The sequence below is a fragment of the Bos grunniens genome, chromosome 1 (assembly GCF_055505025.1).
Source record: "Bos grunniens cultivar Pamir isolate PY7600 chromosome 1, Bosgru_T2T1.0, whole genome shotgun sequence".
Classification (NCBI taxonomy): Eukaryota; Metazoa; Chordata; class Mammalia; order Artiodactyla; family Bovidae; genus Bos; species Bos grunniens.
The window spans coordinates 99,038,666-99,065,122 of record NC_141165.1 but is presented as its reverse complement, the minus strand read 5'-3'; the positions used below and the strand labels follow the sequence as shown (position 1 = coordinate 99,065,122).

General features: G+C 40.0%; 1 protein-coding gene and 1 non-coding gene across 11 annotated transcripts in view; both read left to right on the top strand.

The window, feature by feature from the left end:
• The window catches only part of SIDT1 (SID1 transmembrane family member 1), a 107,481-nt gene that overhangs the window by 56,415 nt on the left and 24,609 nt on the right, over window positions 1–26,457 (top strand). For 3 of the 10 annotated variants that reach the window (XR_015165429.1, XM_086405813.1, XM_086405794.1), the window contains exons 7-14: window positions 1,603–1,690; window positions 3,270–3,341; window positions 4,057–4,150; window positions 15,383–15,426; window positions 22,696–22,767; window positions 24,087–24,232; window positions 24,989–25,062; window positions 26,102–26,168. Coding sequence is in view for 7 of the 10 variants with exons in the window: in XM_086405813.1 (XP_086261939.1) it covers window positions 1,603–1,690; window positions 3,270–3,341; window positions 4,057–4,150; window positions 15,383–15,426; window positions 22,696–22,767; window positions 24,087–24,232; window positions 24,989–25,062; window positions 26,102–26,168 (657 nt within the window). In the remaining 3 variants the exon portion in view is untranslated. Of the gene's footprint in view, window positions 1–1,602; window positions 1,691–3,269; window positions 3,342–4,056; window positions 4,151–15,382; window positions 15,427–22,695; window positions 22,768–24,086; window positions 24,233–24,988; window positions 25,063–26,101; window positions 26,169–26,457 lie in introns of those variants that run through there. The other 7 variants (XR_015165430.1, XR_015165431.1, XM_086405868.1 and 4 more) reach the window with 4 other exon arrangements.
• LOC147379989 (U6 spliceosomal RNA) lies at window positions 13,471–13,577 on the top strand. The gene has a single exon (XR_015135448.1). It is a non-coding gene; the product is annotated as a U6 spliceosomal RNA (small nuclear RNA).

The following is a 26,457-nucleotide window of genomic DNA, read 5'->3' as shown; positions in this document are numbered from 1 at the left end:
AACCTGTGATGCAGCAGGAGAGGTGTCTGCTTACAGAGGTAAGGGTGAAAGATGCCAGTCTACTCAATGCGGGGGGCAGGTGCCAATTTAGCGTAAAGTTTATCTGATCAATTTAAAACAACTAAATATATTCTACTAAACCAATATTGCAAATCAGCTATGTTTGCATGCATGCTCAGTTGCTTACTCTTTGCGACCCTATGGACTGCAGCCCACCAGGCTCCTCTGTCCATGGAATTGTCCAGGCAAGAATACTAGAGTGGGTTGCCATTTCCTCCTCCAGGAGATCTTTCCAATCCAGGGATCAAACCTGAATCTCCTGCGTCTCCTGCATTGGCAGGCAGATTCTTTACCACTGAGACACCTGAAAATAGTATATTTCAATTTAAAAGACACATATTTTGATAATTGGTACTAATGACAGTAACCAAAAGAGGACTTCAACTCTGGACAGAATGGGTAAGTTCAAAGGAATATGAACCACATTTGTGTAGAAGTTTGCCCTTTTGGTATTATAATTAAATTTTTGTTTCAGTGATAATTTTATAGCAAAAATATATGCACATCATGTCAGCATATTTTTAAAGAGATTCTGTTCCTGCCTTTAGAGTGGTATTTACTTGAGGTACCTGCAATCTGATGTGTTCTCTAGGTAAGGAGATACTGTTTATTGAATAGCAGGCCATGAATGAGAAGGGGTTAATTATAATTTAAGTATCAGAACTAAAAATTTCTATTAGGCTTTAATTTTTAATGTCTCAGAGTTGATACCTCAAATATCTGTTCTTGTTTTAGTATTTTTTTTCCTTAGCACCTCAGCATTATATAGTCCCAAATTTAAAAGGACAAAAAATAAGCATAATTTCAAACTTTTACACCATCTGGACAGTAAATTAATGAAGAACAAAGTTTACCAGTATTTTCTTACTCTGAATGTATTTGGCAACAAATTAGTACATCTCTCTGGACTCCTGATTCAGTCTTGGGCCATTTTCTGGGTAGGTTAAACATCAGAAATTTGGGAATAATATAAAGCCAAGATTGTATAAATATACTAGATCTTAAATATTATCTTGTCAACCATGCTTCATTCATGGTTAACAAACTGGGACACAGAGAAGCTCACTCAGAGAAAGTCAAAGCCAGGACTATAACTCAGGTCTCCTAACTTGAGTATTTGCTTCCCTAACCTAAATTATTTATTTGTCTGCTGACTGAATGACTTTTCAGAAAGTCATTTATCAATTAATTTTATGATAAAAACACTATAAAAAGCTAAAACAGCTCTAAAAATAAAGTTTATTCAAGAATTTAATATGTAAGTATTAATTATTAAACATAGGCTGTTGACATATATTTTATACAATTCTAAGCAGTCAAGTGGCACAAGACAGACTGAAATCAGAAGAGTGTATCTACATAATTCCTTGGATATAACAATTATTTTATTATGGATAACCTGGAGTAGATCATGGGAATGTGTGAGTCCTTCCTAAGGAGTTAGGGAGAGGGATGAATTTTACTTTTTTTCTCTTTCCTTCTTTTTGCTCCCACCACCATGAATTTTCTCCCTTCTTCTCACTATCTTTATGTCTTACGCAGAAGAAGGATTTTCCAGGTGAGCAGTTCTTTGTGGTGTTTGTGATAAAGCCTGAAGATTATGCCTGTGGAGGATCTTTCTTCATCCAGGGTAAGCAACAGTGAGGAATAATTGGCTATGAAGAAAAACGTAATGGAATGGAATGGAAACGAACCAAAAAGTTTATTTTGGCCCCTTCTGATCCCTTTCAACCATCTCTAGTTCCAAGTAAGTCAGGGTTATCAGCAGTGGCTTGACAAGGCAGTCTGAGATGTACTTGAGAAAAAAATAAAGGGAAGAAAATAATAGATCTCAAGACATTATTGATACTTCAAAATGCCATTTACCACCTTGAGTCTTTTCAAAGTCTTGTACTTCCTCAGACTATATGAGGTAAGTTGGCTCTTTACTCAACAAATATTTACTACTATGAAGTAATGGGGCTTCCTTGGTGGCTCAGATGGTAAAGAATTCCCCTGCAACACAGGAGACCCACGTTCAATCCCTGAGTCAGGAAGATTCCTTGGAGAAGGGAATGACTACCCACTCCAATATTCTTGTCTGGAGAAATCCACAGATAGAGGAGCTTAGTGGGCTATAGCCCATGGAGTTGCAAAGAGTCAGACATGACTGAGTGACTAACACACACACACACACACGTGCGTGCGTGCACACACACACATGAAATAATGATTTTAATACAGCAAATTGAGGTCCATTTTCTAAGATCATTTGGTAGCTAGCAGTAATGGAGCCACCTATATTTATCAGTAGTCATCATTTCCCCAGGAAAAGTCAGAATTCTCAATTCCCACTGCCAAAATTGTATCTTTCAAGATAGTAAGTAAGCAACGTAGGGCAACTTATCCCAATTGACAACTTACCCAATGTGTAAGCTCTTAGGCACAATACAGTGGTTGTGGGCAACTACCCACTAATTACCATGGCAACAGAAAAGGCTGTTGATGGAAAACATGGACCCCTCAACAGCTGATGGGCCATATGTGACCAACGTGGAGAGTGTTTACTGTTGAGTGTAACAGTGTTCTCTTGGTATTCAGGTGAATCTTCTCATGTATTCTTTTTTTAAGCACTGTTTTAATTTTTATTGGAATATATTTGCTTTACAATGTTGTGTTAGTTTCTGCTAAACAACAATGTGAATCAGCCGAATGTATACATATATCCCCTCCCGCTTGGGCCTCCTCATATATTCTTTAATTTCTTAGTTACATAGCTCTAGAGTTTTGCCAACATCCAATGTTTTTGTAAACTACAAATCCTTCAATGGCTATATAAGAAAAACAAATTCTCACTGGCTAGAAAAATGCAAACCAAAAGATGAAGGAGCTCTCTATTTTTGCAGCTGTTTTCCTCAGATTTCCATGATATATTGAGTCATACGTGATATGAGCAGAAAGGTCAAGACTTCTTCATTTAAGAAATGAGGCTACATTCTCAATTAAGTCACTTAGTGCTACCAAAATGCACCCAAACCAAGGTCAAATGGAAAGTTTTAACCAAAGAGTATTAGATGGTTTGAAGGTTTGGTGGTTTGGTTTTCATATAGCTCTTGCTAAAAGAAAATTTAGCAAGAAGAATTCATCCTGGATAGTTTTTAAACAACTGTTCAGATGAGAGGCCAGGAACATAGTATCTGACCCATTGTGCTTTGTTCTTTTTTTACCAGAAAAGGAAAACCAGACTTGGAATCTACAACGTGCAAAGAACCTTCAAGTCACCATTGTTCCTTCCAGTAAAGGTCAGTTTTGGTTGTTATTTTGAGTCACTAAGTTGTGTCCAGCTCTTTGCGACCCCATGGACAGAAGCACACCAGGTTTCCCTGTCCTTCACCATCTCCTAGAGTTTGCTCAGATTCATGTCCATTGAGTCAGTGATGCTATCTAACCACCTCATGCTCTGCTGCCCTCTTCTCCTTGTACCAGCATTCAGTGGAGAGATTCCTGTCAGGAAGGAGATCATGTCATTCAGTGCTAATGTCATCCTTCCAGAGAAACATCATAAGAAAACTAACGTTTATCTTAGAGATAGAAGAGAGAATCAAAGCATTTTGTTAAATTCCTAACAGAAAGAAAGGGAAGTCAGTTATGATTTTGTGTATAGGAAGTCCCTCCCAGCTTCCCTGAGGAAGTCATCACTGTGAAAGGCAGACGTTTATGGACAATGACTAGGTGACCTCCAATAGCTTCCCTGCTTTGAACGGGATTATCTTAGAATTTAAGAATGGGTATGATGCAGATGCAGAGAAGGCAATGGCACCCCACTCCAGTATTCTTGCCTGGAGATTCCCAGGGACGGCAGAGCCTGGTGGGCTGCTGTCTATGGGGTTGCACAGAGTCGGACACGACTGAAGTGGCTTAGCATGATGCAGATGGGCCTGTTAAGCTGTCCTGTCCCAAACACGGTCCTCTTTTCTCCTGAGGACATCCTGACCAGAGCGATTTCTCTTCCCTCAGGATCCGTTTATGTGAAAGCCATGCTTCTCAGTTTCCTCATCTTCTTCTCCTTCTACTTGGGATGCCTGTTTGTTGCATTCATTCATTATATCAGGTATGTCAAGAGCTTAAAGAAATGTCAACCCCCTTCACCTGTCTCTGCTTAGCAGTTAGCACATTAGACTTTAGAGTCATACTGACTGGATTCAGTTCTACCTTAGCCACTGTGTGATCTTGGACAAGTTACTTAATGTTTCTGTACTTCACTTTCCTCATCTGTAAAATGAGACAATAATTTGCCTCTCAGATCAGTATAACTGCAGTGTTTATATCAATGTCCTACACAGAGTAAGTGTTGGTAGTGATAGCTATTTTCATAGTTAGTGAAACTTCAACAGAAAGGCAGCTTGGGTATTTTTTAGAACAGAAAGTGCTCAGTGTAGATCTTATGGAATGTAGGAAATCAGTTTTACCTAACATGGAGATTTAGAAACAGCTTTGAACATTCCATCAAAAAGTAGAATTAATGGCTAAAATAAATCTTGTGGTATAATAAGTGCCAAGAGTAATAAATATGCTGTGACACTATATTCCAGGTGCTTTTTTTACTGTTACAGCATCAATTTTACAGTCAAAATATTCCCTGACCGGAAAAAAGGAGATAATCATGCTGTAATTTGACCAAGGAAATTTCCCTTCCCAAGAGTTTGGCGCCCCCAGTGAAAAAGAGTTGCAGTCTTTTCCTTGTATTTCTGAACAAGCCTGAACTTGAGAATTCCATAGTTTGTCCTGGTCTCTGTGAAACAACTGCAAAGGAATGGCAGGAGGTACAATAAACAAATGTTCTCTCTCCTCTTGAGCATCTAAAGTAAACAAAGCCAATGTAGAGTTTTCAGATTATTGGGAAAGATTAACCTCATTTGTAGAAACACCTCACAGCTACCACAGCAATACAACTTCTCAGTGATACAGGCCTACCTCTGAAATGAATCCCTCTTTCACCTTTATGAAGCTGTGCAACTGAGAAACTGACTTCAAAAACCATTGACCATATCTGGGCCAATTTGAGCACCAAAATTATTAAGGAGAATAGTGAATTACAAACCATTGAGAAAAACAGAAATTCATGAATCCTTATCAACAAGGGAGAGAGGAAGGAAAAAAAGAGAGGGAGGGGAGGAGGGAGGGAAGGAAGGACCTAAATACTTGCATATATACATTCAATGAATTCAACAAAATTACTAAAACATTTCCACATTAGGGAAAGGAGCCATTAGCAAATATTGACATAGGAGGGAAGACCCTTGCCTAGGGCAGAACACCAAACACTGACTGGTAAATAAGGAGAGAGTCCCAGAATTGGAAAATCAGTATTTTGCATAGATCAGGTTAAGAATCATCAATGAATACTAAAGCTAGGAGGAAAATCTGATGAGGATCAAGATATTTGCATGGCCTTAAAGTGATTCCCCACAAAAAGCTTGGAAGTTGTAAGGGATAAGTACTAACCATACAGAGGAGAAATTGGATGATTGACAGGGTGATGAATATTAATATGACCAACAGGAAGATGGACACTTCCAGGTGTGGTACTCTGAAAAGGACACAACCTCACTTGTGTAGTATTCCAGCCAGAAATGCCCATTTTTACTATAATCATGAGGAAAAAACTAGACAAACTCAAAATGTTGAACATTCTATTAAAATGTGTCACAAAAGACAAAAATTAGCTACAGAAATGTTCCAGATTGACTGAGACTGAAGATACATGATGACTAAAGACAATACCCGATCTCAGACCGGATCTTTTACTAGATGAAAAATATGCTGTAAAGGACATTATTGGATCAATTGACACAACTGTAATACAGACAAGATAAGAATATCATATCAGTGTTAAGTGTATTGAATTTGACAATTACACTGTGATTATATAAGAGATTATCTTTATTCTTTGGAAGTATTTAGGCATAAAAATTGATGACATATGCAATTTACTTTCAAATTGTCCCCCCAAAATTTATATATACATATAAATGAAAACTGGAGAAGGAAATGGCAACCCATTCCAGTATTCTGGCCTGGAAAATCCCATGGACAGAGGAGCCTGGCGGGCTACAGTCCATTGGGTCGCAAAGAGTTGGACACGGCTGAGTGATTAACACACATATATGAAAACACACACATGTACCCAGAGACAAAGAATGGTAAAGCAAAGGGAGTAATATGCTAACAATAAGTGAATCTGGGTAACAATATGTGGGGATTCTATAGTCCATTCTTATGGCTTCTCTAAAAATATTTTCAAATAAAAAATGTTAAAAATAAAAACACCAGTCTACAGGCAAATACACCTGGAAAATATATATACATTAACTGGTTATCAGCTCAACTAATTGATTAGATCATAACCACTAACATAGAACAAATACTTGCTCTATGCCAGGCACTGCACTGGGCCTTCTAAGTAGATTATCTCATCTAAATCTCAACAACAGTAAGTACTATTATTATTATTATTATTTGACAGTTAAGAAAACTGAGGTATTGAGAAGTTAAGTAATTTGACCAAGAATTCACAGCCACTAAATGAAGGAGATGGGATTTGAACCCAGGCAGTCTGGCTAGATCATCAAAAAAGCAAGAGAGTTCCAGAAAAACATCTGTTTCTGCTTTATTGACTATGCCAAAGCCTTTGACTGTGTGGATCACAATAAACTGTGGAAAATTCTGAAAGAGATGGGACTACCAGACCACCTGACCTGCCTCTTGAGAAACCTGTATGCAGGTCAGGAAGCAACAGTTAGAACTGGACATGGAACAACAGACTGGTTCCAAATAGGAAAAGGACTATGTCAAGGCTGTATATTGTCACCTGCTTATTTAACTTATATGCAGAGTACATCATGAGAAACGCTGGACTGGAAGAAGCACAAGCTGGAATCAAGATTGCCGGGAGAAATATCAATAACCTCAGCTATGCAGATGACACCACCCTTATGGCAGAAAGTGAAGAGGAACTAAAGAGCCTCATGATGAAAGTGAAAGAAGAGAGTGAAAAGTTAGCTTAAAGCTCAGCATTCAGAAAACGAAGATCATGGCATCTGGTCCCATCACTTCATGGGAAATAGATGGGGTAACAGTGGAAACAGTGGCTGACTTTTATTTTCTTGGGCTCCAAAATCACAGCAGATGGTGATTGTAGCCATGAAATTAAAAGATGCTTGTTCCTTGGAAGGAAAGTTATGACCAACCTAGATAGCATATTAAAAAGCAGAGACATTACTTTGTCAACAAAGGTCTGTCTAATCAAAGCTACGGTTTTTCTGGTGGTCATGTATGGATGTGAGAGTTGGACTGTGAAGAAAGCTGAGCGCCGAAGAATTGATGCTTTTGAACTGTGGTGCTGGAGAAGACTCTTGAGAGTCCCTTGGACTGCAAGGAGATCCAACCAGTCCATCCTAAAGGAGATCAGTCCTGGGTGTTCATTGGAAGGACTGATGCTGAAGCTGAAACTCCAATACTTTGGCCACTTGATGTGAAGAGCTGACTCATTGGAAAAGACCCTGATGCTGGGAAAGATTGAGGGCAGGAGGAGAAGGGGACGACAGAGGATGAGATGGCTGGACGGCATCACCGACTCGATGGACATGGGTTTGGGCGGACTCCAGGAGTTGGTGATGGACAGGGAGGCCTGTCGAACTGGGATTCATGGGGTCACAAAGAGTTGGACACGACTGAGCGACTGAACTGAACTGAGTCTGGCTCCAGAGTCTTAGCTCTTAAAGCAAGCTGGTCAAGATGGGACTGGAGTGGGCAGGGCATGTGAGGAAGGGTAGTCCTGATTAAGGAGACCAGATCCAAAGCCTGGCACCCCAGCATGGATTCAGTTGAAAAAGGGTCCAAAAAGCTGCCAACTTTGATTCAGATGAGTTCTAGTGTCATGGAAAAAGAAGTTCATCTTTTCTGCCTCTCTTAGGACAACTGTCTCTACCTCTGATGTTTTAGATTTTAGAAAATAGGATTTTACCTCTTTAGTTACCTAGCAGACATAATCAACACTACAACCGACAGAAAAATTAAGTTAATAACTGGATATCAATCTCTCTAAAGCTGTTATGCAGCCTGCTGAAGTGAACACAGTTTTTAAAAGTTGCGGCCTAAGGCTCTATTGAAACCTCTGGCTGCCCCAGATTACTGTGCTATACAGTCAGCTGCACAGACATAGAATCTTTCCAAATACAGGCAAACTGAAAATAGAGATCTGGAGACATAAGAACTACTTGGCATCTAACTAGGGAAACAGAATGAGAGAAAATGCTAACAGAACTCTTCCTTCATTGAACCGAGCAGAAATCACAAAGTTTTCTACAAAAGCAAGCGAAGCCAGTCCTGGAGCAGAATACCATTTGCTTGCTGAGCCTCCTGTTCCTTGTTACCAATACCTGTAGTGTTTGCAGCACATGCTATGAGATGCGGGTGAAAACATTGATTACAGACCTGGCTCCTGTCCTCAGGGAGCTCAGAACCCAAAGTGTTTTTATGCTTTTTTCTGTTTTTTCTTTTTCTTTTTTAAATGTTTTTTTGGCTCAACTCCATCCCCCTCCCACCTCCAAGCTACAGTTCATTTGACAAGTATTTATGGAGCCTCTGCAATGATACTCTGAGTCAAGCACTGACTGCATCCATGTCTCTCATTCGTCCTCTCAGTCACCCTGCCAGACATTGAATTTAAACTGCATAATACTGATTACTTGTCCTTCTGTTGATTCCTGTATTAATTATCTGTTACCACAATAACACTGCATAGAAATCAACCATAAAAACTCCAATGGCATACAGCAATACATATTTATATTTGCTCATAAATCTATGGGTGAACTGGATGATTCTGCTAATTTGGACTCTGGACTAGGCTTAGGGGCTTCCCAGGTGGCGCTAGTGGTAAAGAACCTGCCTGCAGTGCAGGAACAAAGAGATATGGAATCAATCCCTGGGTCGGAAAGATCCCCTGGAGGCAAGGGCATGGCAACCCACTCCAGTATTCTTGCCTGGAGAATCCCATGGACAGAGAAGCCTGGTGGTCTACAGTCCATAATAGGCTCGAACAGAGTCGGACATGACTGAGTGACTTAGCATGCACGCATGCACTAGATTTCAGAGATCTCAGCTGGGGTGGTCATAATGTGAAATTACTGGGCAGGTTAGAGAAGCACTGGCTCTTCCAGACTGGCCTCAGGTGTACTTTGCCCTTCATCCTCCAGCAGTCAAGCCCTGGTTTATTGTATCTTCAAGAGAAATTGCACAAAAATGCAGGGCTTCCTTAAGGTGTAGGCTTTAAAGGGGCTCAATATCACTTCCCCCTTGGTGTCCTTGGTCAAATCAAGTGATAAGCCCAGTCCAGATGCAAGAAGTGAAGGTACAGACTCCATTTTTGATTGAATGGGCTGAATACAAGATGAAGTATAGCCATTTTTCAACCAATCTAGAATAGTTCTCATTTACTCTTTCTATTTTATTTATTATATACTGCCTGCCTCACACTAGCTTTGTAAATCACTGAACTTCTCTAATAAAGAATTTTATCAGCTCCAAAACCTAGGGCAAATGTGGGTAAAGCCAATTAATACAAACCCAATCATCTTTTATCAGTTTGTATAATTGCTGCTAGTTAATATCACTAAACTTGCTCTTTTTTAGAGGGACTTCACTAGAGCCTCATTTGCCACCTAGACTCATCAGACCCAATTGTAACTGCTCTCCTTAATGATATGACTCAACAAATATTTACTTATCCTTTCCTGGGTGCCAGGCCCTGTCCCAAAGGTTAGGGATTCAGTGATGAAGAAGACAGTCAAGATACCTTCTCTAATAGAACTTACATTGTACAAAGGGAAGACAGATAAGGAGGCAAGCAATTAATAATTAAAAAAAAAAAACTTCAGCTAGAGAACAAACACATTAGTGAGTTTATTAAGATATAATTCATAGACTATAAAATCTACTCCTTTTTAAAAATTCAGTGGTTTTAGTATATTCATAGTTACACAACCATCACCACTATCTAACTTTCATTATCTCTAAAAAGAAAGCCTGAGTTTACCAAAATTATAGGATACAAGATCAATATACAGAAATCAATTGTATTTCTATACACTAGCAAATATACAATTCAAACATGAAATCAGGAAAATGATCTATTTACAATAGCATCAAAAAAAAAACACTTAAGAAAAGAATTTAACAAATTAAATATAAGACTTGTACATTGAAACCTACAAACATCCTTGAAAGAAATTAAAGAAAATCTAAATATATAAAAAGACATCCTGTACTCATGAATTAGAAGACTTAATATTGTTAAAACGGTATAGTAGACAGAATAGTGGCCCCCAAAAGATGTCCCTGTTCTAATATTTAGAACCTGTTACTATGTTCTTTACATGTCAAAAGAGATTTTACAGATATGATAAAATTATGGTGATTATCCTAGATTATCTGTGTAATGTATACTGTAATTATACATTCTAATGTAATCACAAGGGTCCTTATAAGAGAAAGGCAAGAGAGTCAAAGTAGAAGATATGATGAGGAAAGGCCAGGTTAGAGTAACATATATGAAGATAGGGAAGGAGCCATGCCTCAAGGAATGCAGGCTACCTCTAGACGTTGGAAAAGGCAAAGAAATGGATTCTTCCTTGGGGTTTTCAGAAGGAATACAGCCCTGCTGATATCTTAATGTTAGCCACATAAGATTCATTTTAGAATTGACATCCAGAACTGAAAATAATAAATGTGTATTGTTGTAAACCATAATATTGTGATAATTTGTTATAGCAGTGATATAAACTAAAAGATGTGGCAATATTCCTCTAACTGATCTACAAATTCAGCACAATTCCTATGAAAGTTCCAGCTGACTTTCTTCCAAAAATTGATAAACTGATCCTAAAATTCATATGGAAATGCAAGGGATCCCAAATAGGAAAAACAATCATGACAAAAAGAACAAAGACTCTGAACTCCCAATGCAGGGGGCCTGGGTTTGATTCTTGTCAGGGAACTAGATCCCACATGCCTCAACTAAGAGTTCGCACACCACAACTAAAACATCCCAGGTGTCGCAACTAAGAACCAGTGCAGTCAAATAAATAAATATTAAAAATAAAAAACCTCTGGCACTGACATAAGACATATAGATCAATGAAACTAAATTGAAAGTTCAGAAATAAACCCTTACACTTACGGTCAATTGATTTTTGACAAGGATATACCAAGACAATTCAATGAAACAAGAATATTCTTTTCAACAAATAATACTGAGACACTTAGGCTTCCACATGAAAAAGAATGAACTTGTACCTCTACCTCAGTTCGGTTCAGTTCAGTCGCTTAGTTTACGACCCCTTGGACTACAGCACACCAGGCCTCCCTGTCCATCGCCAACTCCCAGAGCTTGCTTAAACTCATGTCCATCGAGTCAGTGATGCCAATCCAACCATCTCATCCTCTCATCCCCTTCTCCTCCTGCCTTCAATCTTACCCAGCATCAGGGTCTTTTCAAATGAGTCAGTTCTTCGCATCAGGTGGCCAAAGTATTGGAGTTTCAGCTTCAGCACTACCTGAGAACATATAAAACAGTAAACTCTAAATAGAACAAAGATCTAAATAAAAGAGTCAAATTTATAAAATTCTTAGAAGAAAATACAGGAGTGAATCTTTGTGACCTTGGATTGGGTAATAATGTCTTAGATATGACACCCAAAGCAAAAGTAACAAAAGAAAAAATAGGTAAGTTGGATTTCATCAAAATTAAAACTTTTTATTTTAAAGAACATTATCAAGAAAGTGAAAATACAGCACAAAAAATTGTAAAAAAAAGTTTGCAAATCATATATCCATAATAGTCTAGTAACCACAACTATATTAAGAATCCTTCCAACCCAATGATAAAAATAAAAATATCCTAATTTTAAAAGGGCCTTTTTAAATTAAATAGATGTTTCTCCAAAGAAAATATATAAATGGCCAATAAGCATATGAAAAGATGTTTAACATCATTAGCCATCAGGGAAATGCAAGTCAGACTACAATGAGATATCACATTATATCCACTAGGATGGCTACAATAAAAAATTTTACTGGAAAAATAACAAGAGTTGATAATGATGTCAGAGAAATTAGAAACTTCTACATTGCTAGTGGGAATGTAAAATAGTTCCTGCTATCAAGCTGCAGTGGAAAACAGCTTAAAAAAGTTACCTCATATCAAGCACTTCCATTCCTAGATATAGACCCAAGAGAATTTAACACATATATCCACACACAAAAAATTGCACACAAATAGTCATAGCAGTGCTATTCATGATAGCTAAAATGTGGAAACAATCGAAGTGTACATCAAGTATAAACAAATAAACTTGGTATATCCACACAATAGCTATGATTATCCAGCCATAAAAAGATTTAAGTATTTTCAATGAGTGGTGCTGGGAAAACTGGACAGCTACATGTAAAAGAATGAAATTAGAACATTCTCTAATACTGTGCACACACACACACACACACACACACACACACAAACTACAACGGATCAAACACCTAAATGTAAAGCTGGACACTATAAAACTCAGGAAAAACATAGGCAGACCATCCTTTAACATAAATAGCAGTCTATTTTTGATCCACCTCTTACAGGAATAAAAATAAAAACAAAAATAAACAGGGCCTAATTAAAAGCTTCTACACAGCAGAGGAAATCCTAAACAAGACAAAAAGACAACCCAAAGAATGGGAGAAAGTATTTGCAAATGAAGTGACCAAAAAGGGATTAATCCTCAAAATATACAAACAGCTCTATGTCCAAAAAAAAAAAAAAAAACCAGTCAAAAAAATGGGCAGAAGATCTAAATAGACATTTCTCCAAAGAAGGCATGGAGATGGCCAGAAAGCACATGAAAAGATGCTCAACATCACTATCAGAGAAATGCAAATCAAAATTACTTACAGATAATCAACACACACCAGTCAGAATGGCCATCATCAAAGTTTACAAACAATAGGGATTTCCCTGCTGCTTCAGTGGTTAAGAATCCACCCTACAATGCAACTAGGGATCAAACACGCATCAAACACCCTGGATGTGTGTCTGATCCCTGATTGGGCTGAAGAGCAACTGTGCCCCCACGTCACAATTACTGAGCCCGTTCACCACAGCTAGAGAGTCTGTGCACTGCAGCAAAAGACCCCGAGTGCTGCAACTAAGACTCCAAGCAGTCAAATGAATATTTTTTTTTAAGTTTACAAACAAGAAATGCTGAAGACAGTTTGGAGAAAGGGGAACCCTCCTACACTGTTGGTAGGAATGTAAATTGATACAGTCATCATGGAGAACAGTATGCAAGTTCCTTAAAAAAACTAAAAATAGAACTACCAGTGCTCACTTGGGCAACACATATACTAAAATTGGAACGATACAGAGAAGATTAGTATGGCCCCTGCGCAAGGATGGCATGCAAATTCGTGAAGTGTTCCATATTTTTCTCTTTTTTTTTAGTATAAATTTATTTATTTTAATTGGAGGCTAATTACTTTACAATATTGTATTGGTTTTGCTGTACATTGGCTTGAATCTGCCACGCGTGTACATGCGTTCCCCATCCTGAGCCCCCTCCCACCTCCCTCCCCATACCATCCCTCTGGGATTTTTCCTTTTACATTTCTGTCTATACATTCTATTAATTTTTGAGAGTTTGATGTTGAAACTCCAACTAAAAATCTTAATTGACCTACTTTAAGAAATAATTGTAATATATAGTGGAACTATATGTAACTTTGTTCTGTATATTTGGAGTCTCTTATAAATGTGTTATCATACTTTCATAGCTTAAAAAATAAAGAAGAAAAAATAGAACTACCATGTGATCCAGCAATCTCACTCCTCAGCATATATCCAGAGAAAATCATAATCTAAAAGGATATGTGCACCCTGATGTTCATTGTAGCACTGTTTACAATAGCCAAGACACGGAAGCAACCTACGTGTCCATCAACAGAGGGATGAAAAAAGAAGATATGGTATATGTGTGTGTGCGTGTGTGTGTGTGATACACACACACACACATATATAATGGAATATTACTCAGCCACAAAAATGAACAAAATAATGCCATTTGCAGTAACATGGAGGGACCTAGAGATTATCATACTAAGTCAGACAGAGAAAGAAAAATATTATATATCACTCTTATGTGGAATTCATTTTTTAAAAAGGTATAAATGAAACTCATTTACAAAACAGAAACAGACTTACAGATATCAAAAAGAAATTTCTGGTTACAAAAGGGGAAAGATGGGGTGGAGGGATAAATCAGGAGCTTGGGATGGACACACCCATACTACTATACATAAGATAGATAATCAACAAGGACCTGCTGTATAACACAGGAAGCTCTACTCAATATTTTGTGATAATCTATATGAGAAAAGAACCTAAAAAAGAATGAATGTATGTATATGTATAACTGAATCACTTTGCTGTACAGCTGAAACTAGTACAACATTATAAATCAACTATCAGTTCAGTTCAGTTCAGTTCAGTTGCTCAGTCGTGTCCGACTCCTTGTGACCCCATGAATCGCAGCACGCCAGGCCTCCCTGTCCATCACTATCTCCCGGAGTTCTTTCAAACTCAGGTCCATCGAGTTGGTGATCAACTGTACTCCAATAAAATTAAGCATTTAAAAAAGACTCATGTATTCATTCATGCTACCACACAGCATTATGCTAAGTGAGAGAAGCCAAAGAGACCACATACAATATAATTCCATTTATACATGAAATATCCAGAATAGGCAATTTTATAGCAGCAGAAAGTACATTAGTGGTTCCCCGGGGCAGGGAGGAATAGAAAATGGGGAGTGACTGCTATTGTTTGAGACTTCTTTGGGTGATGATGAAAATGTTCTGGACATAGAGAATAGTGATGGTTGCCCAACTTTGTGAACATACTAAAATTGGTTGAATTCTGCACATTAAAGGATGAATTTTATGGCATGTGAATGATCTGAAGATAAATGAATGTGGAAATAAATGGCATGTATGTGCCTAGGTGTGGAATTGCTGGGTCATATTGCATCTCTAGGTTTACCTTTTTGAGGAACTGCCAAATGATTTCTCAAAGTGACTGGTCCATTTTACAGTTCTACCAGCAGTGTGTCAGAGTTTTCTGTACATCCAAAGGCCCATTTGAGATCCCAGCAGAGAAATCTGCAACAAAGTCTATGGGAACAAACGTAAAACGCTGAGGTTTTGCTGTCTTAGGAACATGTGTATGTCTTGTCTGCAGGTTTCGGAGAAAATCCACTGATGGAAGCTTTGGTTCCAGTGATGGTAAGAAAAACCCCGGTTTCAATTCAAACTGATGTCAAGTAAAAGATAACATCCCATCTGGTACTTCTGTCTCTCTGACTTCTGTGATTTCCAAATCCTCTGTTGATTCCCATCCCCCCTGAGTGGTCTAATCTGTAGTCTTTCTACAGAAAGCAGAGCTAGTAAGAACCAATCATGTAACACTGTATAAGTTTTGGGTGTACAACATGATTCTATACTTGTATAGACTCAAAATGATCACCAATAGAAATCTAATTAACATCCATCACCACCAGTGAAGTTGCTCAGTGGTGTCCTACCCTTTGCGATCCTGTGGACTGTAGCCTACCAGGCTCCTCCATCCATGGAATTTTCCAGGCAAGAGTACTGGAGTGGGTTGCCATTTCCTTCTCCAGGGGATCTTCCCAACCCAGGGATCGAACCCAGGTCTCCTGCATTGAAGGCAGACGCTTTACCGTCTGAGCTACCAGGGAAGCCCAAGATGATCCATCACCACACAATTTTTTCTTGTGGTGAGAATTTTTAAGATCAATTCTTTAGCAACTTTCAAATATGCAATACATTATTATTAACTCTAGTCACCATGTTTACAGTACATCCCCAGGACTTATATTTTATAACTGGAAGTTGGGTACCTTTTATGTGTCCTATTTTCTAAAAAGCCTAAATCAGCATGAGTTACTTAGTGTTGACAAGATCAAGAAGGCTCTGAAAATTAGCTCAGGGCTAGAGGTACCCTTCAGATGGCAAGCAGAAATGAAAGAGTGATCCAAAAAATAAATAAATAAAGATGCATCAGTTGGATTCCGGTGGCTACAGGTAACAACAAAGTTTATCTCAAACATACTTAAACAATAAAGAGTGTCTCCTCTCCCTGAAAGTTGAGCAAAAAGGTAGGCTTCAGGATTCACTGAATCCAGTGGCTCAGGTCCTTTTGCCTGCCATTCCCCTGGTTCTGCTTTTCCCCCAGTGCTGGTGGTGAGGTGGGTCCTCACTGACAACATCCAGAGGGAAGGACTTTTTCAGAAGCACCTAAAAGCGTCTTTCATGTTTCATTGGCCTAGAGTGGATCATACACTCATTTCTAAACCAGTCACTGCAAAGGAATCTATTTACCTAAGATCAGTCAAGGCTGCTTATAGAATTAGAGTTAGGTTATCCTTCTCTAGGATCAGGGTTTCTCAAACTCAACATTGTTGACACTACATTCAGATGATTCTTTGTCATTGGGAGCTGCCCTGTACATTGTAGGATGTTTAACCACATTCTTCACCTCCATCTATTAGAATTCAGGAATACACTCCCACCTTGTGACAACAGAAAATATCCCCAGACATTGTCAAGTGTCCTCTTGGGGGCAAAATGTTCCCCCTACTCCTACCCCCAACTGAGAATCACTGACTTAAAAATGTGGGCTGCCAGGCACAGGTGAGAATACAGGAACAAAATCCTAGCTTAGTTAGAAAATAGAGATGTTCATGCCAAAGGGCTTTGAAATTAGGAGGAAGAAAGGAACCTTGTGGGCTTCCCAGGTGGCGCTAGAGGTAAAGAACCTGCCTGCTGATGCAAGAGACATGGCTTCCATCCCTGGATCAGGAAGATCCCCTGGAGAAGGCATGGCAATCCACTCCAGTATTTTTGTTTGGAGAATCCCATGGACAGTGGAGTCTGGTGGGCTACAGTTCATAGGGTCACAAAGAGTCAGACACAACTGAAGCGACTGAGCACTCATGCACGAAAGGAACCTTTGTCATGCAGAGAGGCTATGGGGAAAGACGACACAGGACCACTGGTGAGACAAGACTCAGGTGCTGCAAAAAAGAGCAGAGAAGACAATCTCCATCCTAGGAAAGAACCAGTTAGTGACTCTTAATCGTAGGAAGCAGATCACTGAGAAACCAGTCTGGAGCAAGAGACAGAAGCAAGTGAGGGGTTTTACCTGTAGACTAATGTGAGAGATTCAGGGGAGGAAATTCTGGAGAAGAGCAAGGATACAGAGAGCAAGGATACAGAAGGGCCAGAATCAGTGTGCCCACAGGGGCTACATGAAGTTTAACTGAGCTCAGAGATACAGGAAGTGCCCTGGGGGCTAGAGCCTAGAAAAAAATGCTAGGAGCAGAGTCTGAAAGAGGGGATCCCACTAGACTTGGCCTGTTGGCTGCCTCAGTCAATGTGGAGTTAGACATCGGAGGAACTGGGCCTGATGCTTTCACCTTAGGTGTGCCTGAGGTGGAGGAAATGGAGCCAGGTCCCTACAATTCGCCAAACGGTTGGCATCTCTTAATTACGTAACAATAGGACGGCTGCATTTGGAAAATCTGTTAGCTCCCCTGCATTTGTTTTTCATTGATTTATCCTGCAGTTTGTAAGCTTATTTGAAAAATGTTGACACTGGCTCCAACTGAACTAAAAAAGCAAAAGAATTTCTTTCATACTTCATGGGAATAAGAAGGAGATAAGACCCTGGGGCCCAGATGAAGTGGAAATAGTGTTTATAAAGAGCAGCTTCGGGCGAGAAGGGGCGTGATTACTGTGGTGTGACTGGATGGACCTCGTATTCTCCATTGTCACTTAAGACAGGGGTCTCTCTGGTCATCTGAGGGGCACCAGGCAAGCCTCTGTGTTCTAGAAACATTTCCTTCAGGGACAAAGGAGCCTGGCAGGCTGCAGTACATGGGTCACAGAGAATCAGACACGCCCGAGCAACTATCATTCTCTCACTCAGGGACTCTGTCAGTGGAGAAACCCTACACTTCACATCACTGTTAAAGAGCCTGCACAGAAATTCAGTTACCACCTCGAAAGAGAGACAGATGAAGCATCACTTGCAGGCCTCTGGGACACGTGAGCTGTCACCATGATGCTGCGTGCAGCCTAAGAGGAGGGTACTTTCTCAAGTAGGAGAGCTGGACAAACCTGACAAGTCTGTAGACTGAGGAACCAAATGACCAATCAGATCCTTCCCTGGACGGAGCTATTACTGAATCAGCCTCCCAGCAGAGAGCAGGGTCTGGAAGGGAGAAGACAAGCAGTGTGCTGAGTGCAGAGGAGTCGGGGAGCACAAGCCATCCTCAGAATCTGTGGTAACGGGTCTCAGGCTCTAGTATTGACTTGCTGATAGATTTTTCCAAATTTCCTTGATTTTGCTTGCCTGTTTGTTTCTTCTAGAGGAATTTTACTTTTACACCCTTGAAAAGATGGGTGGCCTTCCTTATTTTCTCCTCAACTTTTGACATGTTAATACAACACGACACCAGCTGGAATAGGGAGCCAACTGGCATAAAAATGAAACCTCACAGCAGCTCATTGACATCATTTCTGACTCCTTCTTAGCTTCCAACCTTCTAAGGCTAGAGACAGAAGGGGGCAGGGCAGTTATAAATGTGAAATCCCTGAAAGAGTCAAGCCTGCTCAAAATGAAATGAAGTTTTTCCCCTCACATGGAGCAATTAATATAAAAGGCAGGCAGGCAAGCTTATCCTATTCTAAGTTAGCAAAGCAGACAGATGGCAAAGGGCTCACGTGTAAAGAAAAACATACCAGAACAAGTTTCCTCATTAAGATGAGCTCATTCACAACTTTATATGTTTGCTTATTCCCAGCCAGAACATCTCAGTCTGTCCTATAAGCTGGTATATTGTGTTTAATTCTGCTTTCTATATACCATACAGTTAAACAGAAATATGGCTTGCCTTCTGGGAGCATCGATCACATTTGAAGTTTGGGAGGCAGTGCTTTGGTTTTTGCCTTTCTAGACATTAGAAAAGTTAACAGAATATTGTAATCCCATGTTGGCCAATCTCCTATTTAATTGTGCATATAAAAGTGCACAGATTTGAAACAATTGTACTGCAAATGAAAATCTTGATGCTCTTGTCCATCACAGAACTGTTGGTGTTGTGGTTGCTTTGGAGTGCAAGGGACTGGGGACTATACTGAAACCAGGTCCTGCTCAGCTGTGAGGCAGAGTAGAGAGCAGAAACGATCCAAGTCTGAACAAACCTACACAGCTGGCTTTTTCTTTTTAGTGAAGTTGTTGCCTAACAAAACAGTGATTTTGTTTGCACTCTTGCTTTGATTTTAGTTTTCGTTTTTTTTTTTTTTTTTTTTTTTGCCTCTTTTGATCACACACACAAAAACCTTTTGCCTCCCACAGACCACTTTAACCCCCCGCCACAGTGGAACTCAAGCATTATCCTACGCATGCATCTATTTCCCATACCAGAGGGCTTCCTGGGAACAGAAAAGACCTGAAATCCTGCGGTTTATGATTTTAGTATCATTTTCACTATTTGCACATGTAATATTTTTTTTAATTACACTGTAAACAAGGACCTAAGTTAAGATTAAAAGAAGGGAATTTAGGCTTGAAAAGAGGAAAAATGTGAAAGCTACTAAGGGAAATGTGAAGGTTACATCATTTAAGGAAGAGACCAGAATGGTGGTTTCTGTGAGAGTTGCCTGCCCCCTGCCCCGCCCCACACAGAATGACCTTGATAGAAAGAAGACTATACGGAATTACAGGCAAGCAGCAGCATCCCAACTAAAAATCAAATATTGTGCTTAGATACCTTTTTTGAATATATAAGTGGAAATGCAAATATGCCTCAACTCCTTGTCTCTTTTGAAAAATGAGCACTATAAAAGCAACACACTCACTGCCAGGTATTCATATGTTAAAGGAAAATCCCTTCCTTTTTTTTTCAATTAAGAAGATAAATTTTAACTGAGATCAGTGCAATGAACCATTATGTATCCACTATGTGAGTGATGCTGGACAAATGACTTGATCTGTCTGAGCCTGCTTTTTGTCATCTTTAAAATGGTGATAGTAATAGCACCCATGTCACAAGGTTATTGAAAAATTAAAAGAATGAATTCTTGGAAAGAACTTAAAGGAGTGTCTGACACACACCAGGGTCACCACTGCTGCCTAACGTTTATCAAAAGCTTACTGTGTGTCAGACACTCTACGTCAGGCAGCAGTAGTGACAGAAGTCGTAGCAGCAGCAAGCGCAGCAACAGTATAGAAGCCTGAGGAGCAGCACCAGCAGTGGTGGTAATAGTGGTAATACTACTTGTTACTCTCAGTAGTGGCGGCAGCAAAGCGCTCTGCCCAAACTACAGCCAAAGCTGTCCTTGGCCAAGGAGAGTCGGTCAAACTGTACATGGCATCTTCCCATAATACTCTGACTGTGCTCAAAAGATTTAATCTCTCACTCTTAAGAGTCTGAAAGTAACCTGTTTCTTTGCCTTGAAGTTGGATGAAAAGCACAGATGGTGTTGATACCATGTTACATATTTATGGGTAAGCCCAAGAAAAGCCAAGGAACATCTACTCTCTCTAAATAGTAAGAACTATATCAAGGAGTCTCCAAGCCTAGGAACAATGCCAAAGTCCATTGTGAGAGCCCTGGGAATAGCTTTGCCTGCCAGGAATGTTGCATTAGCCAGAGGCTTTGCTGTCCAACTGAGCTGGCTCTTGGCTAGGCTACCAAAAGGAGGGAGGAAATTGAGTCTCCAAGGCTATTGATTTGTTCCTCATCACTGGCTAAATGTTTTGAACTTAAGATTTAATTATTTTTCTCCATGGAGGAAAGGAATAGGCCCACAAAGAGTGAAAACATGATGAAGCCTACAGATTGGCTCCCCAAACTATGAATGTTTTTACTGTCCACCAGTGGGAATGAAGTTTGAAAGCTGGATGAAAAGAGCTAATTGTGACAAACAAATGAATTGTCTGAGGCTTTTGGTTCTTTTACGTGTGTTGCATACTGTAGCATTAATGTAAAGAATACAGATGATATTTTCAAAGAAGAAATGGAAATATATTTGCAATGAGGATATAGACTATCTTACATGTCTTCACTGAAAATAGATTTTTCTGCAAGAGTACAAGACACTGACTAGTTAACTCACAGACTTCTTCACCCCTAGTGTGATACAAGCAATCTCACCTCTCAGGAAGAAGACACATGATGGAAATTCCCACCAGCCTGACAACATCCCAGACCCTGACAAAGCTTAGGAGACAGCAGAGAAATATTCTCAGGTGTCTTCACAGATGACAGTGGCTCCCAGAAATATTGTGGCACTAAGTCAGAGTCAGAGAAACTGCCTAGATGCCTGCACCCTTGTTTGTGTTCTCTTTGTTCAGCTCCTCCTAATTCTCAGAAGTGGACAAACTCAACGGAAGAGCATCTTTTCAAAAAACCAGTGAGAAGCTTAGGAGGCAGCTTTCTCTGGGGCTTTCCAAACCTCACTGGAATAGTTTGAGGAGTACCATCTTAGAAATATTTTTCTCTCACTGCCAACAGCCATTCGGCAACAGACACGCCTATTATATCTCTGAAAAAAAGTGAAAGTGTTCATCGCTCAGTCGTGTCCAACTCTTTGTGACCCCATGGACGGCAGCCTGCCAGGGCCCTCTGTCCATGGGATTTCCCAGGCAAGCATACTGGAATGGGTTGCCATTCCCTTCTCCAAGGGAATCTTCCTGACCCAGGGATCGAACCCAGGTCTCCTGCATTGCAGGTGGATCCTTTACTGTCTGAGCCACCAGGGAAGTCCATTCCATCTCTGTGTTATGCCCCAAATAACCCATATTCCTGTACATAGCTCCTGTAGTCACTATTGTTTGTTCCAAGGAGTGCAGTAATTTCTTTCCTGTCAGGGCTAATCCTGCCTACAGTTAGGGTACTGCTAATGGCTGTGACAAATAAACCTCTGAATTACAGTGCCTTAATCACAGAAGTTTATTTCTGGTGTTTATGTTCAGGGGTGACCTTTCTCACAGTGATTCCAGGACCCACACTCCTTATGATTCTGCAGTACTGTTAGGCAGGAATCAGCAACATTTTTTTTTTCTGGGAAGTGCCAAATAGTAAATATTTCAGGCTCTGCAGGCCATGGAGTCTCTGTCACAACTGCTTCTCCTTGCCTTGATAGCCAAAAGTAGCCATAGCCAGACTCAAATGAGTGGTTGTGTTCCGGTAGAGCTTTATGTACACTTAAAATCTAAAATTTCACCTGTCATAAAATAGTATTGCTCTTCTGATTTTCCTCCAACCATTTAAAAAATTTAAAACCATTTCTAGTTTAAGGGTCATGCAGGAACGGGTGGCGAGCTAGATTTGGCCTGCAGACCATAAAATTGCCCTGCAGACTCCTTATATTAGAGTGAAAAGAAAATCAAACTATTTAAAGTCGTGTCCTTTCATTCTAGCAACTAGACACAAGTGTTTGCCTCTTTGTTTTTCTTTTTAACAGGCTCTGGAAATATGTCGGTGTCAAATCCCATTGCTGCCAGTACCCCTGAAGGGAGCAATTACGGGGCAATAGGTATTTTTACAATGAGTCCATTCATGGAAGTGTCTCCTGATTCTCCCAAGAATAGGATACAAGTGACCCTCCAGCCACTAATAACTGTGAAAGTGGGCAAGGCGGTCATCACATAAGATTAATTGACTGGGTGATCTGGAAGTTTCCTTCCAGCTTTTTTTCTGGTTCTATTGATCTGTTTCTTGAGTCTGCTAGCCACATTCAAGCAGAATTTTCTGGGACCATTGCTGTCAACTCCTGTGGGTTTTTTTTCATACCCAGACTGAGTTTAGGGTGTGGAAAATGCGTCAAGAGTCTGATGTCAGGGAGCCCAACATCAGTTGACCCATTGTTTCATTCTCAGGTTTCAGAGGAGTAAGGGCGCTCAGAAGATGAGGCTGTGCAGCAGGTGAACATGACCGAAGCCTAGCAATCCTCCATTTGGGCTAACTTCATAACTGAACCTGCTCACTGCCACCAGTCACTCACACGGCAACCCCCAGGCTGCTTAAGTGGCCTGAAGGGGACAGAATTCTGATCTCTGTCCTGCTAGCATTGGAGGGCACTGAGGCTTCCACACACTTCCATGATGCTTACAGGTCTATGAATGGTGTGCTTTAAGCTGTCAGTATAGCGGGGCTGGGAATCTTGTATTCCTGCCCTGTTCTTCTGTAACTTTGAGAAGCATGTGGGCTCAGCGCCGGAGACTTATTTCTGGCTCTGCAAGAACAGGGTTTTGTTTTTTTTTCTTTAACCATCTGAACAGAAGAAATAAAAGTGGAAGGTAGGCTTGGCTCATGTGCTCATTAAGCTGCACAAATTCCCATCTGCTCTCAGAAACATTCACAGGAACACAAGGATTCTTCCTGAAATGTGGTTTTCATTATATAATCACAGATACGGCATGTGGGGGATTTCAGTGTACAGATACCTTATCCATGAGAAATGTATAGCTGCCGGATATGTAGGTGCTTACATATACATGTGGTAGATGCTATACATAAGTACATGCATGTGTATGTTTATATATTTATGTTCATATTTCAAAGTATGAAACATGAAATATAAGCACATTATCTTTGCATCCAAAGAGTTAACATAGAAGATGCCTTTATATTTTGTATTCAGCCCTAGAAATAGGTGATTTAAATGTAAAAATAGGAGAGTCAGAAGTCCATTGAGGAAGAATTGAGAGAGCATGTGTTGTGGGTAAGGAGTTGGTTTTTACCCACACAACGTGTCTAAGAATGAGTCAGCACTGTGTTTTGCAGAGAGAGAGCGAGATGGGTTCCATGGGTTCTTCTCAGCTTGGGAAGGCAGAAGAGTCTCCTCTGTTTCAGATGAGTCAAGCTCCAGTCCTGGCAGGCAAATATCCTCCTCTGATGGTAGACAGCCATGCCAGTCAGACACTGACAGCTCCGTGGAGGAAAGTGACTTTGACACCATGCCAGACATTGAGAGCGATAAGAACATCATCCGCACCAAGGTACCTCTCTCTGCCTGGCCACACCCTCCAGAGGACAGAAAGTTCAGGAGTCAAATACAACTTCAACAATGCCTCAATTGCCTTTATATATATATATATATTTTTTTTTTCTTCAGGGGGAGTCAAATTTCACAGGGGGCTTTTTAGATAAAGCTTAACTAGCTACTAAAAGCAATACTCAGTTAATTAACACTCCTTTCTGGAGGGAAAAAGTGACAGCAGTAAAGAGAACAGAGCACTAAAATGTTCATGGGTCTGAGGTGGCTGATTATGGACAAAGATGAGGAAGGGTTCCAACCAGGTGCAAGAAAAGATTTCACTGAAGGGTGTACTTGGAAAAACGCCCTGGTTCCAGACATAAAATGCTTCAGGAGTAAAAGGTCATTTCTTTCTGATTCATATGTATCAGACTATGTTGTACCCAGTAAGCGACATGAAGGTGAATGGTATGGTTTCAACTCTGTAATTCAAGAATCACACAGTGGGCATCTCTGAAAACTGGGAAACCAATTCTTGAAATTTAAGAAGTATTCAAGATTCCCATTGGGTTTCTCACATCAGCCATTTTCCCTAAAGCCAAGGGAAATACTAGGATTTTTAAAGGCATCCTAGGAAAAGCAAAATTATGAGAAAAGTCTTGTTTAATCATTTTAATCCCTAATGAGGGATTAAACTGAAATATGTAAAGCTCTTCTTTGTATTTTATGCAAGACATCCAAGTACAGTTTTGCATTCTCTTTTTACTTGGCATCCCAGATGTTCCTTTACCTGTCAGATCTGTCCAGGAAGGACCGAAGAATTGTCAGCAAAAAGTATAAGATTTATTTTTGGTGAGTAGATGATGAGAAGGACTATGGCTCTCTTTAGTAAAATTAAAATTTTCTTTGTAAAAGCCACAGTGAACTTACGTGATTCATATAAGTGAACCAAATCACAGGTTTCAGTGTTTAATGAGACACACATAGAGGTGTTTAAAGGATTTAAGTCACAATGCATAGGAAAAACAAACAAACAAAACACAATCAAAGGCAACCAGTCCTAAATGAAATAAATACAAAGTATAAATAAGAACAGTAGTGGAATCCCGTGTTTTTAGGGAGACACTAAATCCTCTTCCAGGAAGATACTAAAACTATCTTCCAGGAGGCATGTTAAACAGGAACCATTCCCTCTTCTCTCACCAGGACTTACCCTTGGGAGAGCCAGTGATTTCTGGGATGAGATGCCTAGAGCACCTCCCGGTAGCTAGAAATCACCCTGAGGGAAGATGATATCATCAGCCAATGATAAATAGACCTGCGATAAATGGACCACACAGAGGTGGTGGTCCTTCCAGGACCACCTTCCAGGCAGAAAGTCTGAGGTGCCTGGCTGGGTCCCCTCTTTTCCCTCAGAAACCCCTGACAGACAGTTGTGGCAGCTCCTCTCATTCTTTTCTCTGGAAGGATGACCTTTTACTTGGACACGGATGCTAGAGGGAAACAAGAGCCACCCAGTGGGGGTCACGTGGAACTCCACGGCATAGTGGGACCAGTGTTTTGGAACTAAGAGGTAGCTAAGAGAGCCACATCCCCTTCGTGTGATCCATCACCCATTACCTGCTCGCTGATCATTTTTAATCTAATGATATCCTAAAGAGATAGGCCTTTATTGATAATTTCCTTAAACCAGAAGTAGTATTTACACTGTTATGCAAATGATTGTATGAGAGGAAGTTTGGAGAAACAGGAACCATGTAATCAGTGTCTAATCACTTTGGTGAGTTAAGCAGGCAGTTATGGGGTGGAAAGATACTTTAAAAAAATTAAAAAGCAAAAATTCCATTGTTAATTTGGAAATAACCATTTCTGGTTCCTTTTGTCTGCATAGGAACATCATTACCATTGCTGTGTTTTATGCACTGCCTGTGATCCAGCTGGTTATCACCTACCAAACAGTAAGTGCGGCCTCAGACCCCCAAATCCCAGCTTTCACACAGCACAGAAAGACCTTTGCTGTAATTTACAGAGAAAGGTATAAAGAGCTCTGTCCAAGAATTAATTTCTCATTCGGATTCCCACAGGATTTCCCCATTGGGTCGTCTTTGAGCTTTAGATCTAGTTCCCCAATGTTTTATCACAGACCTCTTGTATTACTTTGTCTACCAGTCTGAAATTATTACCTTGCACTCATTTAGTCTTGGTGTCTGTCAGCTATGTCTATTGTTTAACCAGTCTGAACTTTTG